At 38.2% G+C, this 19,603-nt stretch overlaps 2 protein-coding genes across 3 annotated transcripts in view; one reads left to right on the top strand and one right to left on the bottom strand.

Moving 5' to 3' along the window:
* Positions 1 to 1,572: 1,572 nt before the first annotated feature.
* THNSL1 (threonine synthase like 1) lies at positions 1,573 to 12,478 on the bottom strand. Of its 2 annotated transcripts, none has more exons than XM_021665361.2 (2): positions 12,369 to 12,478; positions 1,573 to 5,087 (listed from the first exon to the last, which is right to left on the bottom strand). In XM_021665361.2, exon 2 carries the CDS (start codon positions 5,037 to 5,039, stop codon positions 2,808 to 2,810), a length of 2,232 nt encoding a protein of 743 aa, XP_021521036.2. In that variant the 5' UTR covers positions 5,040 to 5,087; positions 12,369 to 12,478; the 3' UTR covers positions 1,573 to 2,807. The 2 variants fall into 2 exon arrangements, with proteins under 2 accessions (XP_021521036.2, XP_064224658.1); XM_064368588.1 differs by lacking the exon at positions 12,369 to 12,478 and adding an exon at positions 6,711 to 10,561.
* A 628-nt stretch (positions 12,479 to 13,106) lies between these two features.
* Positions 13,107 to 19,603, top strand: part of ENKUR (enkurin, TRPC channel interacting protein) — a 29,236-nt gene continuing 22,739 nt past the window's right edge. The window contains exon 1 of the mRNA XM_012450166.3: positions 13,107 to 13,304. Within this exon, the coding sequence (XP_012305589.1) occupies positions 13,228 to 13,304 (77 nt within the window). The 5' untranslated portion in view covers positions 13,107 to 13,227. The remainder of the gene's footprint in view (positions 13,305 to 19,603) is intronic.

A 19,603-nucleotide genomic window follows, 5' to 3' on the forward strand; every position in this document is an offset into this window, starting at 1 on the left:
GGTATTTAATGCTTATCCTTAAACTGTGCATATATTTGACACTCTGGAGAAAAAGAAAGACAAGAAAGTGGAGACCATATATGTAAATAACTCTGTGAAGAGCTTTGTCTTGTTTGGAGAATGAAGCAGCACGGATGGGAAAATGTGGATGTTTAGAGAGATTTTGTTCTTATGCTAAAGTACAAAAAGAGACACTCTAAATGCCATAGAAAGAAAGGTTACACAGGAGGGAAGTTGAAGAACAAGAAGGTACTTGATGACACGCGCCATTTAAGTAGGCTGAAGGGAATAGGATTCGAGGCACATCTAAAGAGACTGGCCTTTGAAAAGAGAAGGAATGCCACCCAATTCATTCAAAGGAGAAAAGAGACACAAATGGGTGCAGCAAACATATACACGTGATCATAGGACACCTGAGGTGTGTTATGTATGGTTACTTGTTCCTCTAGAATGAAGCAAAGTTATTAGCTAAGAGTGAAGGGCCAGAGTTGGTTTTGAGAAAAACTGGACATGAAATAACTGTTTTGGCCAGTAAGAGAATACGCTGTCCACAAGTAAATGCAGGTGCACTCCTGGGCATTTCATCTTCCCTGTTTCTTCTGCCTCTGCTAGAGTGTTTTCCCCTTCCTTTTCACCTAGAAAATCTTCCCATCCTTCAAGACTCATCTTAGGTTCTATGTCCTTTGTGAAACCTTTTCTGACTATCTCATAGCAATTCCTTCCTCTTAAATATTACAGCACTTAGCTGTATCTTTCATTTTCCACTTATTGACATACCATCTTACAATAACTCTTGCTTGTACATGATTTTTGTGTCTTGTTAACTACAGTTCTTGAAGGCAGAAATCATCTACTTTTTTTATTGAGAGTTTCACTCTGTTGCCCAGGCTGGAGTGCAGTGGTGTGATCTCAGCTCACTGCAACCTCCGCCTCCTGGGTTCACGTGACTTTTGGTCCCAGCTTCCCAAGTAGTCACCATGCCCAGCTAACTGTTTTGTATTTCTTGTAGACACAGAGTTTTGCAAGGATGATCTCGAAATCTTGGCCTCAGGTGATCTGCCCTCCTCGACCTCCCAAAGTGCTGGGATTACAGGCATGAGCCACTGCGCCCGGCCAGAAATCATGTCTTTTTAAAATACTGTTCCTCTCACTTTCAGAAAAGTAATGCATTCTTATGTACATAGTGAATATATAGATGCAGTTTCTAAATGTATCATCTGCTGAAATATCCTTAAAAGTAAATGATGAAATAATGAAGACATAAATGAATAAACAGAACTTTGCATCTTCTACTTTTTTCCTATAGCTGCTCCTGGTTTTCAATTTTCAGTTTTAGAAACTCCTTTTTAGAAGCTAAGCCAGAGATCTGGTGTTAATATATAATTGGTTTAATTTAAATTTTTTAAAACAAACTTCTCTTGCTTATTAAACTATTAAAATGTTTCCCTCATTACCAACTTTCAATATATTTCTTCACGGAGGCTGTTCTCCCAGAAAATGAAACTGAATGTTATCAAAGACAAATTATGTTAGGAATGCCATCTTGTGGTTGACAGTAGTCCATTACACTAATTGATCTTGACAATCTTTAATTCAGAAAGAAAACATGCAGTAAATTCACAAAGGTAAGTCATGGTTAAAATGTATTACAACAATGGAATACAAATTAGTGTATCAGTCATGTGTGGTTTCAGATGCCAGAAAAAGACCAATGTTCATTGAAGAGACAGACAACAAATTACCTAAGAATCGACTCCAAATAATACAGGGAAACTGCTGTCTACAAATATACCATTAAAACAACTCAAAATACTTTTAATTTTGGAAAACTTTCCTCTTGAAATAATTTATTTCTGTATTCACTTCTAGGTAGTTCTGCTTATTCTTTCATCCTGGACTTCAGCTATGTCTTGATTTTCAAACTTCATCACCCTAACCATAAACACCCAAGAGTGTGAAGGACAGAGTACATATTTAATTTGGACACTGTAAGATGCACATAATTAATTGCAGCCCAAAATGGAATTTGCGAAGGGTTGAAAACACTGGCCCTGTCCGGGCGTGGTGGCTCACACCTGTAATCCCAGCACTTTGGGAGGCCGAGGTGGGTGGATCACCTGAGGTCAGGGATTCAAGACCAGCCTGGCCAACATGACAAAACCCCATCTCTACTAAAAATACAAAAATTAGCCAGGTGTGGTGGCACATGCCTGTAATCCCAGCTACTCAGGAGGCTGAGGCAGGAGAATTGTTTGAACTTGGGAGGTGGAGGTTGCAGGGAGCTGAAACTGTGCCACTGCACTCCAGCCTGGGCGACAGAATGAGACACCATCTCAAAACAAACAAAAGCACTGGTCTTAATCCTAATAGTTTACTACTTCCTCCATACAAGTTAGCCATCTTGAGTGGTAAATTAACTTTGTAATCAGCTGAGAACTAGTGAATAGTTACAGACGTAGTACCTGAAAACTGGGCTTAAATATTTTAATTGCCAAATAGTATACCAGATATTTTGGTCCATATAACAGTGAGGCTGTGGGAGTGGAAACTGATATACCCTTCATGAGCACAAGGCAAAGCACGATAGCTCAAAGTCTGTGCACTGTGTTACCTTCTGTCACTTCTAAAGATCTGAGGAGGTACAGTGCAGGTATAATGTCAGTTCTAGAAATCAGACTATTGAAATTCTAACAGGTAACAGATAGATATTTACATAAAAGACAAAACGTGACTGTGCTCCAAATCAGTGTTTGGGATTTATTATTGCATGCTTATAACCAGAAAAAAAATTTTTACTCAGGAAACTTTTATATGAATTGATTTTGGATAAGTTTCTCTACATGACTCTTCAAGATATTCACATCAGCTGCACAGACCTGGTACTCCATCTTCTCATGCTGTTTTGTTCTCTCTAATAAAGCCTCATGAAGTGGAGGTAATGCATTGTATGAACCCAGTAAATAGAGCTGACTTGATGAAGTCTCATTGATTTCTTTAATCTTTAAAGCCTGCATGATAGCAGGTGCAAACTTTGAGTAATGAGCTGTAGATGAGATAATCACTGGGCAAGTTTTGTCTTGCACCCTATCTGCAACCACTTTTGCAACAGCAGTATGTGGATCCAAAATATACCCTGAAGTATTATAGGTGGAGTTAATAGCTGCTAGGCACTCTCCCTCCGAGCACCAGTCAGCTACAAAATCTTGCTGAAGTTTCTCAACTAGAACCTTTTCTATCTGGAAGTGATGCTGATTTTCTAATTGATAAAATAATTTTGTCATTAGTTGTCCATCTTTATTAGCCATCAAATGTAAATGTCGTTCTAGGTTTGAAGATTTGAGAATATCTATTGATGGTGAAAAGGTCTGTGCTAATCTTCTTTCTCTTAGATCATAATGTCCTGTTTTTATAAAATCAGTCAAAACACGGTTCTGATTAGAGGCACAGATAAATTTCCGAATCGGGATTCCCATCATTTTGGCATACACTGCTGCTAATATGTTGCCAAAGTTTCCTGTGGGAACACAGACATCGACTGGGCTTCCAAAAGAAATAAATCCTTGACTAACAAGGTCAAGATATGCAGAAGCATGATAAACTACCTGCGGAAGGAGTCGGCCCCAGTTTATGGAATTAGCTGAACTTAAGACTGTTCCATATTCCACAGTAAGAAAGCCAGTATAATCAGAATCATTAAAAATTCTTTTTATAGCTGTCTGGCAAAAATCAAAATCTGACTCGACACCTACTGCCCATCCATTTTCTCTCTGACTGCTGATTATTTGTGCTTTTTGAAAATCACTTACTCCATTCTCAGGAAAAAATGTGACCACAGCTATCCTTTGCTTATCATTCTTATTAAGACGACTAAAACCATTTAAGACTGCACTCCCTGTGTCTCCTGAAGTAGCTACAAGTATCATATAATTGCAACTTGAAGGGATACAGTGCGCAAAAATATGAGGCATAAGCTGTAAAGACAAATCTTTAAATGATCCGGTTGGTCCATGAAACAACTCGAGGATGAACTGGTTGCCTGTAAGGTGCCTGACAGGAGCAATTTTTGAGCAGGCAAAGTTTTCCCCATAAGCAGTTTCAATCATTTCTCCCAGCCTGGCAGCAGGTATGTCTGCAGGATGGATACATCTTTCCAACAGTATCTGTGCTCTTTCTATGTAGGTTGCTCCTACTAGGCTTTTCCACTCCCCACAGCTTAATTTTGGAAACTCCTTCACAGGAACAAAGAGTCCACCATCAGAAGCCAACCCCTCAATCACAGCTTCACTGAAGAATTTTGCTGAAACCTTCTGTTCACAGTCTTTAGGCCAAACGTGTCTTGTTGAAATGAATGTTTCTGAGTCCACATCTTGGTATCTTTTAATTGCGTTCAGCACTTTGTCAGCTACCTCCTCTGGGGAAGCCCCACTTTCACAGACAACACGAGCATCATACCATTTCTTATAATACTGTCTTCTAAATTTAAGTAAGTCTTTCATAGATATTCCAGAGTTCTGACCTACAATCCTATCTATCTTCATTAATTTTAGACGATGAATTATATCTATTAGAGGTACATCCAGGTATACAATTACTCCATTTTTCTTCAGATGCCACATGCTAGCATCATGCATTGGATTGGACCCAGTAAGGGAAATCACACTTCCAGATGCAGAGAAGTTTAACACAGCTTTTCCTTCCTCTTCTAAAAATTGCTCATTACCAACATCCTGTAATTTTTCAGACACACTCATATTCCAGGTTTTTTCAAGGATATCATTATCCACATCTATGACACAACAACCTAGTTTCTGACCTATTATTCTGCCTACTGTTGTTTTCCCAGCACCAGGAGGTCCCATTAGGATAATATTTTTGTCTCCAACAAGAGAGTGAGTTGAATACCATGACTTCCTTAATTCTGCAAGTGCAAAGGTTCTTGAAAGAAATCGATGTGCATGTTTATCCGTTTTAACATGTATACGAGAAATACATTTCTGTGTAATCTTTTTCAGATGCTGACATCGGTTAAAGTGGAGCATTCTCTTTTCACTTTTCTGCCCAAGCCAACCTAAAAATTGGCTTTAGCCCTTTTCAAAACACAAAACAAACAAAAAACAACAAAAGATAATTTGGTTACTAATTTCAGTAGACTGTTAAAATCCCAATAGGACTGAATATAACTATGCCTATGGTAGGTACATAAACTGTTTAAAAATCTTCCAAACTTATGGAATTAATTAAAAAAGTATTTCATCCCAACTTCTTATATATTGCATATTACCCTTTTAAATTATATCTTTAAAATCTTAAGACACTGAAAAATCAAAACTTTGATAAAATTTGTAACTATAAACAACAGAAACTTTTATTCACAAAATGCCAGATTGTAGATGCTTTTAAAAGTGTGTATATATATATACACACACACACACACACACACACAAACACACACACACACACTAGGCCAGGCATGGTGGCTCACACCTGTAATCCCAGCATTTTGGGAGGCCAAAGAGGGTGGATCACCTGAGGTCAGCAGTTCAAGACCAGCCTGGCCAACATGCAGAAACCCCATCTCTACAAAAAATACAAAAAAAAAAAAAAAATAGTCAGGTGTTGTGACAGTCCCCTGTAATCCCAGCTACTTGGGAGGCTGAGGGAAGAGAATTACTTGAACCCAGGAGTTGGAGGTTGCAGTGAGCTGAGATTGCACCACTGCACTCCAGCCTGGGCAACAGAGTGAGACTCTGTCTCAAAAAAGAAAAACAAGTATATACTAAATTGAATTACTATTTCTGTTCATTTTATGCGATCTTTTAATGAAAATTATTTCATGGTTTATCGGCTTATATCACATATAAAGATTATTTGGAGTTGGAGTGCTATCTACTTGTAATTCAGAAAAGCTGAACAATATTCTTTATATTTAATTTCTCTTCAGTTATATGAAGGTCTTGACAGACTATGATTTTACTCATAAATTTCTTATAGAATTCATAACAGGGAACAAGAATAAAAAACATATTTGCTTATAAAATGCTTAGTTTTCCAAACTACAGGACAAAGATATGACATTTTCTTTCTTATAAGCCTTTTACATGCATATTAAGAATCATTGCTGCATATTATTCACAATGAAGGCCTTAAAAAGGGCCAAAGTGAAAGGTATATTATATAAATAGTTAAGAAAAATTAATAATCAGCAATGAGGTCAAAGGCTACATATTATAAACTTATCTGCATGGAACCATCACTTTTGTTTCTAATCCTATAATCATCAGTGGAGAGACTTCATTTCCAGACACCAAGGTGATAGCCAAGAAACTCAGCAATGTTTCCAATGATGAGAGGAAATAATTATTCTGGCATCCAAAGCAGCTCTATAATTCCCCATATTGACCAAGTCCTTGTCTTTGGAAATACACTCACCATTAGAACAAAAATGTATGCTAGACAAGTTTTTGGTTATATAAATTGCAATATAGTACCTCTGCAATGTTCATGTAAATCTCCTGAAGTAATGTCACAGACACATACTGGGGCTTATCACGTGAACCAGTATGAAACTAAACCATATTAAATATTAGATCATATGTTTACGTATGTTCTCAAAACTTTTAATTACGTAATACTGACTTTCTATGCTACTTAAACTCTGTTCTGTAATTAAACATTTAAATGATTTTAAGCTAACTCTGAATTTAACTTACAAGTAAAATTAGAGCTGTCAAGAGAAGTAATTCATTTCCTTATTTGACTTTTCAGTTTGTATGTGTTGTCGTTAATTTCCACTGACTTGTAAACATAGGACACACAGGAACCAATCTGAAGAGTTTGTTGACTCTGAGGCAAAACTGATCTTTGCAAAATGTGGAGTCTATAATGGAAAAAATTTCAAGTTAATCGTAACTGCATACGGTATCATAAAATTCTACACATAGACTAGTCCATTATTTGAAAAGCTCATCTGAAATTTTAAAAATACAGAAAAACTGACCCTTTTCATGTTTCCCTAAATCTATTATGAAAAGATTAAGATACTATTTTTAAACATGTGTTTCTCATTATAAAATGAATTTCACTGAACAGTATTGAAGGAATTTCTACCATCAAGCAATAAAAAACCAAGTAACAAATACAAAACGCTTCACAAGGATACCTGGAATTTTAATGATTTGGCTGTATAATGACCAGAGGGAAAAAAAAAATCAGTGGACCAAAGCTATGAAACTAGGATCTGAATTGTTCTTTTAGACTGTCTTATCTATCAAAATCACTACATACTCATATGTAATAGTAGCCACTATAAAAAGCCCAAATGAAACTCCTGCCACACAAAGATACTTCTTAAAGGTTACGTAATTATCCATCATAAAATCAAAGCACATATCATAGTGGCTAGCACAATAGAATATATATTGTAAGATTAATCATTGTCACTCACTGACAATGGACTAGGAATACGTAAATTGAACCCAAATATGTAGGTACAAGGTGAGGTGCATTTTTTTTATGCTTCAGTTTATAAACCTTCAGGGAACACAGTAGTGTTCACCCGTAAATCAAGAACTGTTTTGCTAGTACAATCCTTTCCCTGAAGTAAACCAAGGACCAGAAAGAATTATAAACTGGAACCATATCATCAGTTTATTTTATTAAACCATATTCTGGTACTGGACTTTAAAAGCACAAACTGCTTTTAGGGCACTTATATACAACAGTCTGATTAACACTTCCTATCCAGGAAGCTTTTGCTTATAACATTACGGTGTCTTCTTTTTGAGTTTGCATTACATAACTTTCTGATGTCTGTACCAGTAATAATTGCATATAATCTGAGTAGCTGATTTTCATGAGCAGTTATTTTTATTTTTTGAGAAAGGGTCTTCCACTGTCGCCCAGGCTGGAGTGCAGTGGCATGATCTAAGCTCACTGCAGCCTTGACCTCCTGGGCTTAGGCGATCCTCCCACCTCAGCCTCCCTAGTAGTTGGGACTACAAGTGTGCACCACCATGCCCAGCTAATTTTTGTAGAGACAGGGTTTCACCATATTACCCTGCTCTTGAACTCCTGCACTCAAGCAATCCTCCCACCTTGGCCTCCCAAAGTGCTGGGATTACAGGCATGAGCCACCACGCTGGCCCAGTAAATCTTTCATCCTTCTTCCACTTCATGTTGCTAGCCTGTACGGCAAACATTACATTACCTTCACCTTATGTTCTGTAATCTTACTTTTCCTTTGTGTTACTTCCCCTCTACCCTCTTGTTTTTAAATTCTACTTCATTTCCCTTTTTCAAGACTTTGGGGTAATATATATATTTTAAATATATATACATAATATTTAAAAAAGAAAATTATGACAGTTCAATTTGTAATTCTGTGTCAATATTATTTCACCACAAAAATGTTCCTTAACTAGCAGAAAGCAGTTAAGTGCCATAATATATAACAAATATTATCATTTCTAAAGAACAATAAAGATGAATTTTATTTTAAGCTACATACTAAATTTTATTCTGTAACATTTAACCACAAATTTATTTTAGGGGCTCAACATTTTTTAACAAACCGAAAGACAAGTGATGAAATAATGCTCATAGCATGTAACATTAATCTGTAAACAGTTTTTTTCCTTAAATGCGAAATGAGGAAAAGGCATCCTCATTTCCTTTTTGAGGATGTCTGCTGCAATGGCCAGTCAGGAACATACATAGAAGGCATATATATGGACTTCACCAGAGCATTATCAATGGTTCATTTAAAAATTTTTAAATTCACAAAGAAAAGGAAAAAAATATTTGAGGATTGTTGAATGATCATAAAAATGTTTCTGCTGAATAAAGAGAAACTTCTGGTAGCACACTCCAAGGCTTTTGGTCTTGATAGTCTTCTCTTTAATGTGTTCAACAATTATTTAGATGAAGCATTGAGAGGGATATTGGAGGATTAGTGATTAACAGCATGGACTTTAGAGTGAGAAAAATCTGCAGATGCACAAGTCCTTTATATAAAACAGTGTACTATTTGCATATAACCTGTGCATATCCTCCTGTATACCTTAAATCATCTCTGAATAACTTATTATACATAATACAATGCAAATGCTATATATAGAGCTGTTACACTGAATTGCTTTTTTATTTGTGGTATTTTTACTGTTGCATTATTTTTATGTTTTTGCTTTTGAGACAGGATCCCACTCTGTTGCCCAGGCTGGAGTGCAGTGGTACAATCTTGACTCATTGCAGCCTCGCCCTCCTAGGCTCAAGTGATCCTCCCATCTCAGCCTCCCAAGTAGCTGGGACTACAGGCATGCACCATCATACCCAGCTAATTTTTGTATTTTTTGTAGAGAGGGGTTTCGCCATGTTGCCCGGGCTGGTCTCCAAGGTGTGCTGGGATTACAGGTATGAGCCACTGCACCCAACCAAAATTTTAAAATATTTTCAGTCTGTAGTTAGTTGAATCTGAGAATGGGAAACTCACAGATACGGAGAGCCAACTGTGTATCAGGACACAAACTCGCCAAAAGGAGGTAAAGCTCTACTGCTTGTGACTTCTGACCAAAAATTCTCCCAAGCCCTTCAGTCAGAGTGTCTCCCACTTGCCATGAAATAGAGGTGAGGGTGGAAGGACCACACAATCCAGTGTTGTTCTGTAACCACAAGGAACTTACAACCAAAAAAAATAATTTCGCAAGTTCACCACTTATCTTTGTCTTTATATTACTATCAATGCTAAGTTTATACTGCCGTGAGACTTCTGCTGTTAGACATAATGATCTCAAATATTTAATTGAATAAACTTAAGTATCCACAATTTTATAACTTTGAGAACTATTATAAAGAACTTGTCTTTATAAAGGGTTTATTTTCCTTACAATTGTCTTATATCCTCATCTACATCCATTTTATTCATTTACATTAAAATAATCCTTCGCAAAACAAAAACAAAAAAACCTTCATTTGTTTACAGACAACACACGCATACCATTATATAAGGGGATCTGGAATCTGTGCAACTACAATCCACAGGCCAAATCTGGCCTCCCATCGCTTTTGTAAATCAAGTGTCACTGAAACACAACTTCAATCATTCGTGTGCTCATTCGTTCCTTTGTTCCGTACTGTCTTGGCTGCTTTTGAGCTACAATTGCAGAACTGAGTAGTTGCAACAGAACCACTTGGCCTGCAAAGGCCTGAAATATTTACTGTCTACACCTTTATAGATAACTTGTTCATCACTGTAGGTATATAGCAGTATTAATTCCCTGGGGACAGGAGGCTGGACACAGGCATTTCCTTGAACTGTGGAGAGAATTATAAAAACTAGAAATAATTTTGTTTAAACGCACTTGCAAAAGGCAAGGAGAATTGCAGATTAAACGTCTAAGAAAAAAGTAAAGTTCCTTTCCAAGTGATTTAACAACCTGCTTGTGACTGTAAACTATACTACAGTGAGAAGGTCTTGCACAAATTATTCAGTTTTTTTTTTTGGCGGGGGGGAACCTAGTCTCCCTGTGTCGCCTAAGCTGGAGTCCAATGGTGCGATCTTGTCTCACTGCAACCTCCACCTCCTGGGTTCAAGCATTCCCCTGCCTCAGCCTCCCGAGTAGCTGGGATTACAGGTGGCTGCCACCATGCTCGGCTAATTTTTTTTGTATTTTTAGTAGAGACGAGGTTTCACCATGTTTGCCAGACTGGTCTCGAACTCCCGATCTGCCTGCCTCGGCCTCCCAAAGTGCTGGGATTACAGGCATAAGCCATCACGCCAGGCCTGTGCTGAAAAGGCAGGCGGATCGCCTGAGGTCAGCAGTTTGAGACCAGTCTGGCCAACATGGTGAACACTGTCTCTACTAAAAATACAAAAAAAAATTAGCTGGGCATGGCGGCGGGCGCCTGTAATCCCAGCTACTTGGGAGGCTGAGGCAGGGGAATGGCTTGAACCCAGGGGATGGAGGTTGCAGTGAGCCAAGATCGCGCCACCACACTCCAGTCTAGGAGACAGGGTAAGACTCCATCTCAATAAACAAATAAACAAATAATATACTGACATCAGTGAAATTATTTTAGTAACCCTATAACATAAAGGCTAGCTAACCCCAGTTGGTAATGACAGAAATGTTTTGCCCTTACTTGCTATTTCAGGAACTGATTAACACAAATAGTCTCAAAGTGTTCCTTCTAATTAGAAAAATTATAAGCTCTAATTTAGAAAATTTATAAGTTTTAGACAATGACTATCCACTTGGCTAATGGTGTTATCATTCCATGAGTCTTAGTTCGAATCTTCGTATACACAGAAACAGTTTCCCACCAAAATTTTTCTCTATACTTACTAAACAGAAACCCCAAACATAAAATACTCAAGGGCGAAAAGAAAGAGGCAAAGTGATAATAGATAGATTTAGATCTAAATACAGATCTATAGATCTATCTATCTATAATGTTTTGGAAGATAATCTGAGTAAAGAAATTTGGAGAATTTTCCCTAAGCATTTGGGACAAAAATTAAAATCTTATCTGTGTGTGTATATATATATAAACCCTAAATGTATTTTTATCTAGTGAAATTTAGTAAGAGCCTAAAATAAGGATCTACACTCAGTAAAGCCTTTTACACAGGAACTAAGAAGTTCACCAAGCCATTGTGTTGTTTTAATCTCTCCGCCAGGCAACCACGCAGTGAGAAATCCAAACTCAGTGTTTTCTCTCCTCTCCGGGAAGCGTTATTTCCTTCGGGCAGAGTGGCCTGTGTACTGTGGTTCAGAGCCCATCTATCTTCCTCCCCAAATCCTATTACCAAAATGTCTTTTAGACACTCGGGTAAAAGTGTCTACGTGACTTTCCTACGGCAGCCCCATGTGCATAGATTTACAGGTTCACCAAATTGAGCAAAAAGGAATGAAACCGCTTCTCAGAAAACAATTTTCAACAAGGGACACCAAAAAATGGGCAAAAAAGTAAAGGCCCATATAAGCTTCTCCTCTTAGTTTAGGCTGCTCCTTCACCAAGAGCAGGTCCACTGGTCCGCAGAGGACCTAGAGGGAGGTTCCCGACCGAGGGGAGAGCAGGCGCAGAGCAGACCTCCAGGGACTGTCGCGGGCGCAGAGGCGGGAGGGGGAGCGCAGGGGCGGGAAGGGGAGCGCGGCAGGCGGGGGCCGCAGGCGCCGGGCGCGCACTCACACAGGTGGCGGGCAGGGCTGCACGGGGTTCCGAGGAGCCTCGACCAGAAGCAGCAGGAAAAGTGCACGAAGAGTTAAGATGACCAGAGAGTAGCGGAAAGGGGAAGGGTCTGTGCGGGGAAAGCCATGCGATGGGAACGGGCTGGCTTCTAGTTTTCCTTTTTTTCTCCTCCAATAACTCACCAAGAAAATCTCACTGAGAAGACAGGGGAAAGGAAAGGAAATGGAAAGCGGTGTCCACGAACCGCTTAAGCTGCCGCAGGAGGAAACCGAGCCCCGCACCTCCGCCTCGTTTCCCGGTCCCGCCCACCCTCTCCTCGCGCAGTGGCCTCTGCGCCTGCGCCGGTCAGCGCGCCCCGCCGACCAGCCGCCGAGTGCGCCTGCGCTCTACGCCCGCGCCCGGAGCAGCCTCGGACCGGGCACGTGACTCTCCTCTCTAACTGCAGCTTATCCGAGCCCTCCGAGCTCCTCGGGCTCCTCCTCTCCCTCGTCCTGCTCGCGGCCTTGGCCTTGCGTCTGCGGGGTCTCAGCCGCTCGCTCCGCCCACACCGGGATTGGAGCCTGCGCACAAGTCTTGCTGTGTAACGTCTGCGCACCAGGTGCGCTTTGCACTGTCTCTAGTAGGATTTTTCATTTTCCCGAGATACACAGAGAAAAGAGCAAGGTTTTTAAGGGGACATCATTCTTACCCCGTTAACTTTCAAAGACACTTAAAAACAGTGGCTTCCAAATGAGCTTCTCTACAGACGGCGCTGCAGAAAGAGGGAAGAGAGGAGACCTAGTTAGCCGTGCCGCCTTCCACTTCCTCGTCGCCTAGTAACGGTTTCCACGGCAACCGCGCAGTCACTAACGCTTAGCAATCCCAAGAGAAATAGGGGGTTTTCTTCCCGAGAGAGTACTGCTAAGAGGGGGTCAAAGGGAGACGATGCAAAAGAGAGAACCCGAGGTCCTTGAGAAGGCAAAGAAGTAAGAAAGGGACGGAGATACTGGGACAGGGAGAAAAAGTTGAGAATAGTAGCTTTTAAGGAGTCATTTGGTAGCCATGGATCCAACGTGCCCTTCTGAGTGCATTTATAACCTCATACCCAGTGACTTGAAGGAGCCTCCCCAGCCTCCTAGGTATGTGGATAAGCAAAGTCTATCACTTGAAACAAGAATGGGGAATACTCAGTATTAATTAAGCCTACATATACTGGGACTTTTAATAATAAAATGTATTTTTTGCCCCAATGAAGTAGCCTTAGAGGATAACTTGTTAGAGAAAAGGTCGAAATATCTAGGTATTTAGCATCTCACGGTTTCACAGACGGCAATCCAGCGCTGTGAGATGACCATTTTACACTTAACCTCTTACTAATACGGTATGGGATTATTGTATAATTTATCTAATATGTGATGTGGTATACAACATAGCTTGAAGTTTCATGTTCTTGAAAAGAGAAAAATCACAATTCTATTATCTTGTTTAAGGATACTTGATGTTTGGTTTCAGGAGTTCGGTTGCCCTCCTTCTCCCTCTCTAATGGGATAGTACCTATTTTCCCCCCCAAGATTGTTAAGAAATATAAATTCACATTTGCTTCTGAGCCTCAGGTTTTTGATCAGTGACACGAAATATCTACTACTATTAGACAGTTTCTAAGGACTTTTTCAGATCTAATGGTTTAATGGAAGGAAGAATGGGTGGGTAGATATGAACCAAAAATATGTAATTGAGTTGAAATTTTACATAGGTCTTAGAACCTCTGTATTCTCCAAATCTCAGAAACGTAATAGCAAAGTAAGCACTTCAGTCACTCCCATCTGTAGGGACTTCTTAGAACTTGCTTAAATCTGTGGGGAGCAAAGAAAGTAACTAGTGGAGAAAATCTCATCTCTCCTAGGACTTGAAATGTTTCCTGTATTTTACCATCATCCTCGTCCTTATGCAGGTCAAAACCACATTTAAAAAGGACTGGACTCAAAAACAGTCTTAGCAACTAATTGTCTTTGTGATCTTGAATAAAGTTTCATTTGTTTACTGATCTGTAAGATAAATGTACTAGATAATATATAAGGTCTTTTTAGATCTAACGGTAAATTATTTTTACTAGTATTGGAGTAGCAGCTTCAACAAGTGGGCAACTTCTTCAATTTTAAGAATCTGGTTTAAACTAGAGCAGTAACTATATAATATGTTACCATTAGCATAACAAAATCTAGAAATTGGAAAGAGGAATGTCAAGTACGAATTTATGAGTAGTGCTTAAGTATCTGATTTAAACTAGAGAAGTAACTATGCTATATTTCCATTAGCTTATCAAAATCTAGAGATTGGAAAGAGGAATGTAAAGTAAGAATTTATGAGTAGTGTTCAAACTGTCTATTGTTCAACCAACTTTTGTTTTCAAATTCCTGCATATTACATGAGATAAAACTCCTACTCTCTGTAACACATTGGTAGATTGTATTTCTATAGAATATTAAATTCGAATGCTATTTTATTAGGTAGGTATTCTGTTCCTTGCAAATTAAAAAGTTTTACTGCATCTAGATGATTTTTTTTCCAAAAAATTTTATAGAAACAGTCTTTATTCATTTGGCAAGCATTAATGGAGTCCCTCTTATGTGTATAACATTACCCTAGTATATTTTGTTCTTGGTGATGTTGAAGTGATAGCACAGATTTCTTGGTTTTACTTTGAAGAAATGAATAGAAGATTTAAGATGAGAGGAAATAGAAGGCACCCAACTGTGATGCCAAAAGAATCGTTTCTGTTAGGTTAAAGTCAGTTTACACTGGCAAAATTCTGACAACTGCCTGACTTTTAATCTCCCATGCCTCAAAGTTTCTAGTCTTTTGGGGAACTGAAATATGAACACTAAAATTTATTATTGAAAACCCTAATGAGAGATGAAGATACTAAATGAGAACTTAGAAGATGAATGTATGTGACCAAAATTGGATGAAGGACACATTCCTGCAGTTGAACTATGGACTGAGACTTCAGTTATGAAAGTCTCTAAGCCAATGGGAAGCCATGATTCAGTTTTCAAAATTTGAGTTACTCATGATGCGTAAGATGGATTCCAAGATCTTCACCAAATCTATCACCCTTTATTGATGTCTACAGTTACTGATTATCTCCAATCATGCCCTTTTTCCATTTTGTTTAAAGTGATATTCCAGTTATGGTCTGAATTGTCTGTGAAACCAGCATCTCCTTTCCATAATTCTTTCTTTTTTATCCATTCAGCCTAAGCTTCCATAAGCATTTTGACAGTCATGTCCCACTATTGGCTCACATTGAAATACCCTGTATGGATTTTGACTGAGGTTGGTCTCTCCCATCCTCTGAGTATGTAGCTGATTCTTTTTTACCTGCATTCATTAATCTATGAGGATATTTTTGAATTAGAATCTTTTATACATTCTGTTAACCATTCTTCCCAGATTTGTGTCATTTGCCAATCTACTAAGTATTTATTTTATATCTCTTATCTATCATTGAACATGGTATATTAGTCTGTTCTCACACTGTTAATAAAAACATACTTGAGACTCAGTAGTTTACATTTAAAAAGAGGTTCAACTGACTCATAGTTCCACATTGCTGAGGAGGCCTCACAACCATGGCAGAAGGTGAAAGAGGAGCAAAGTCACATCTTACATGGTGGTAGGCAAGAGAGTATGTCCAGGGGAACTCTCCTTTATAAAACCATCAGATCTCATGAGACTCATTCACTATCATGAGAATAGCATAGGAAAGACCCACCCTGTGATTCAATTACCTATCACCAAGTCCTTCCCACTACATGTGGGAATTATGGAATCTCATCAATTCAAGATGAAATTTGGGTGGGGACCCAGCCAACCATATCATTCCACCCCAGCCCCTCCCAAATCTCATGTCCTCACATTTCAAAACCAATCATGCCTTCCCAACAGTCACCCAAAATCTTAACTCATTTCAGCATTAACTCAAAAGTCTACAGTTCAAAGTCTCATCTGAGACCAGGCAAGTCCCTTCCATCTATGAGCCTGTAAAATCAAAAGCTAGGACACAGGTAAAATCAAGTAATGGGTTAAACAGTTTCAGTTTTTAAAAATTTTATCAAGATGGATATCCAATATTAATCATAACAAGAATACTATTCCCATTAATAATAATATGTTCAATGTGTTAGAATTTAAAATATGCCAGTTGTTGCTCTTTTTCACAAGAATTCTATGGGATAAGTAGTAATCCCAGTGTTAACAGAAGAAAAATCTCAGGTTCAAAAGTTAAGGCAATGGTGAAGAACACGGGCTGAGATTGAGACACAAATCTAATACCAAAGCTCATAACTTTAATTGGTTTGCACTGTCTTTTAGCCTGAGTCAATAAAACAAACGGAATACTTTTTGCTTCAGTAACATCTATAATTGTTTAGTTTTTGATAATTTATTAGTATGTGGTGTTTGTACACAATCTTGTTCTAATGCAATGAGATTTATTTGATGAGGCTATCAAAGCAAATGGGAAATTATGATAGAAAAGTAAGGTAAAGCTACAAATGAGGACCTACATGAAATGTTTGCTTTAAAATCATGTATGCTTGCTTGAATGAAGTCTGAAACAAATTTGACTCTACTAGTTAAGAAGCTAGCCCAGAAAGGAAGAAAGATCCTTCCCATGCCTCTCAATTACACTCTAAGTCACATTGTCCAAAGACAAAAGCAAAGCAGTAGCCGAAGAGGAGCACAAATGTTCTTGGTGTGCAGCCACAAATACACTTCCTCCAGGATTCATGGAGAGAGGAGACCATGTGTGTAATATAATAAATGAAGACTTCAGCCGCACTTTTACATTAAATCTACTGAGTTTCCTAAGTCTAATATTGCTCTTGTTATAGACCAGTGTCCCAGTCTGATAACATAACAAAAGCAGCTTTGGAGACATCAATGTGTTGTGCTCTGGGTATGCAGCTATCTGACTGTATAGTTTAATTCAAGGATAGATATTCCTGCTATCTAGATTGGCACAGTCTAATAGAAATGTAATGAGAGTCATATATGTAATTTAAATTTTTTCTAATAGTCACTTTTAAAAAGTAAAAATAACAGGAAAATAACTTTATGTAGTTTATTTAATGCAATATATCTAAAATACTGTGATTTGAGCATGTGGCACCAGCCACATTTCAAGTGCTCAATATCCACATGTGACTGTATTACACAGCACAGATGTAGATGAATACATTAAGTACAGATTCTTTTGATATTCCACATACTATTTCACTCGACAGCTTGTGAGAGGTATTGAGCAGCACTAAGATCATCATTATACTCAAAGACATATGCCTGTGTTGTCAAGTGAGTGAAGAGCAGAGCAACCAGGCTGGGGGAAGAATTGGCACCCAGTTTTGAAAATTTAGTTACTTGATATAGACATAAGCCTGAATCGAACACTCTCATTTCACGTCTGTAGGTGGACTTAAGGGGTATCTGTGTACATATAAAAATTATTCTCAAGAAACAATCTGGATAATTTTCTAACACAGCCTAGGCTCCAGAGTTCAGAGTTCCACACAGTAGTGGAATGCTGCAGTAATACTGGCCAAAAGAAAAAGAAAAGTTGTTAATCAGCTGCCCATTTTGCCCATTAGAGGAAAAAAAAATCTCAATTAAGCACTTTCAAACTATCCCAACTTTTTAAGCAGTATCATTTATTTGTGTGCCTTTTAAAATAAATCGTTTTTTTAAATGTAAATCTACTGTCTTAATCACTACTACATGGTGATTATTGGCAGTAAAATACAGTTTTGGTATGTTTATTGAAGATGACAGTTTTAGTTTGAGAATAACTTATCTTTGGCCCATATCTAATAATAAATAAAAAATAGAGCCAATTATCCATCACATTGCCTGACTTCAAACTATATACTACAGGGCTACAGTAACCAAAACAGCATGGTGCTGGTACAAGAACAGACACATAGATCAATAGAACAGAATAGAGAACCCAGAAATAAGACTGCCCACCTACAAGTATTTGATCTTTAACAAACCTGACAAAAACAAGCAATGGGAAAAGGACTCACTATTCAATATATGGTACTGGGAGAACTTGCTGGCCATATGCAGAAGAGTGAAACTGGACCCCTTCCTTGAACCATTTACAAAAATTAAGATGGATTAAAGACTTAAATGTAAAACTCAAAACTATAAAAATCCTGGAAGACAACCTAGGCAGTACCATCCAGGACATAAACACAGGCAAAGATTTCATGATAAAGATGCCAAAAGCAGTGGCAACAAAAGAAAAAATTGATATATGGGATCTAATTAAACTAAAGAGCTTCTGCACAGCAAAAGAAACCATCAACCGAGTAAACAACCTACAGAATGGGAGAAAATTTTTGCAAACTATGCATCCAACAAAGGTCCAGTATCCAGCATCTATAAGAAACTTAAACAAATCTACAAGAACAAAACAACACCATTAAAAAGTGGGAAAAGGACATGAACAGACACTTCTCTAAAGACATCCATGCAACCAACAATCATATGAATAAAAGCTCAACATCACTGATCATTAGAGAAATGAAAGTCAAAACTACAATGAGATGCCATCTCACACCAGTCAGAATGGCCATTAGTAAAAGATACTGGTCATGTTGTAGAGAAAAATAAACACTCACTGCTGTTGGAATGTAAATTAGTTCAACCATTGTGGAAGACAGTATGGCGATTCCTCAAAGACCTAAAGATGGGAATAACATTAAACCCAGCAATCCCATAACTGGATATATACCCAAAGGAATATAAATCATTCTATTATAAAGACAAATGCACGCATAGGTTCATTGCAGTACTATTCACAGTAGCAAAGACATGGAATCAACCTAAATGCCCATCAGTGATAGACTAGATAAAGAAAACTATGCAGCCATAAAAAAATAACAAGATCATGTCTTTTGCAGGGATGTGGGATGGGGCTGGAGGCCGTTATCCTTAGCAAACTAACACAGGAAGATGAAACCAAACACTGCCAGTTCTCACGTAAAGTGGGAGCTAAATGTTGATAACACATGGACACGTGGAGGGGAACGACACACACTGGGGCCTATCAGAGGGTGGGGGTGGGAGGAGGGACAGGATCAGGAAAAACAAGTAATGAATATTAGGCTTAATACCTGGGTGATGAAATAATCTGTACAACAAACCCCCGTAACCCATGTTTACCTAAATAACAAATCTGCACAGGTACCCCTGAACTTAAAAGAAAATAGAGCCAATTATCTAATAAAGTCACCACTAGATCTTTATAATAAAACCACAGTTCAGAAAATTGAATAAAATGCAGCTATTTAATAGAGTGAGCTTTATATGTATTAATATATCACACTATATTAAGTTTTAAAAATATAGTTGCAATTCATACAGAAATGGAAAC

The sequence above is a fragment of the Aotus nancymaae genome, unplaced genomic scaffold, assembly GCF_030222135.1.
Source record: "Aotus nancymaae isolate 86718 unplaced genomic scaffold, 86718_ANA_hifiasm-v0.15.2.pri h1tg000077l, whole genome shotgun sequence".
Taxonomy (NCBI): domain Eukaryota; kingdom Metazoa; phylum Chordata; class Mammalia; order Primates; family Aotidae; genus Aotus; species Aotus nancymaae.

What these genes read in the sequence shown, in the direction of transcription:
- THNSL1 (XM_021665361.2), bottom strand. Translation starts at nt 5,039, where the DNA reads ATGCTCCACTTTAACCGATGTCAGCATCTGAAAAAGATTACACAGAAA.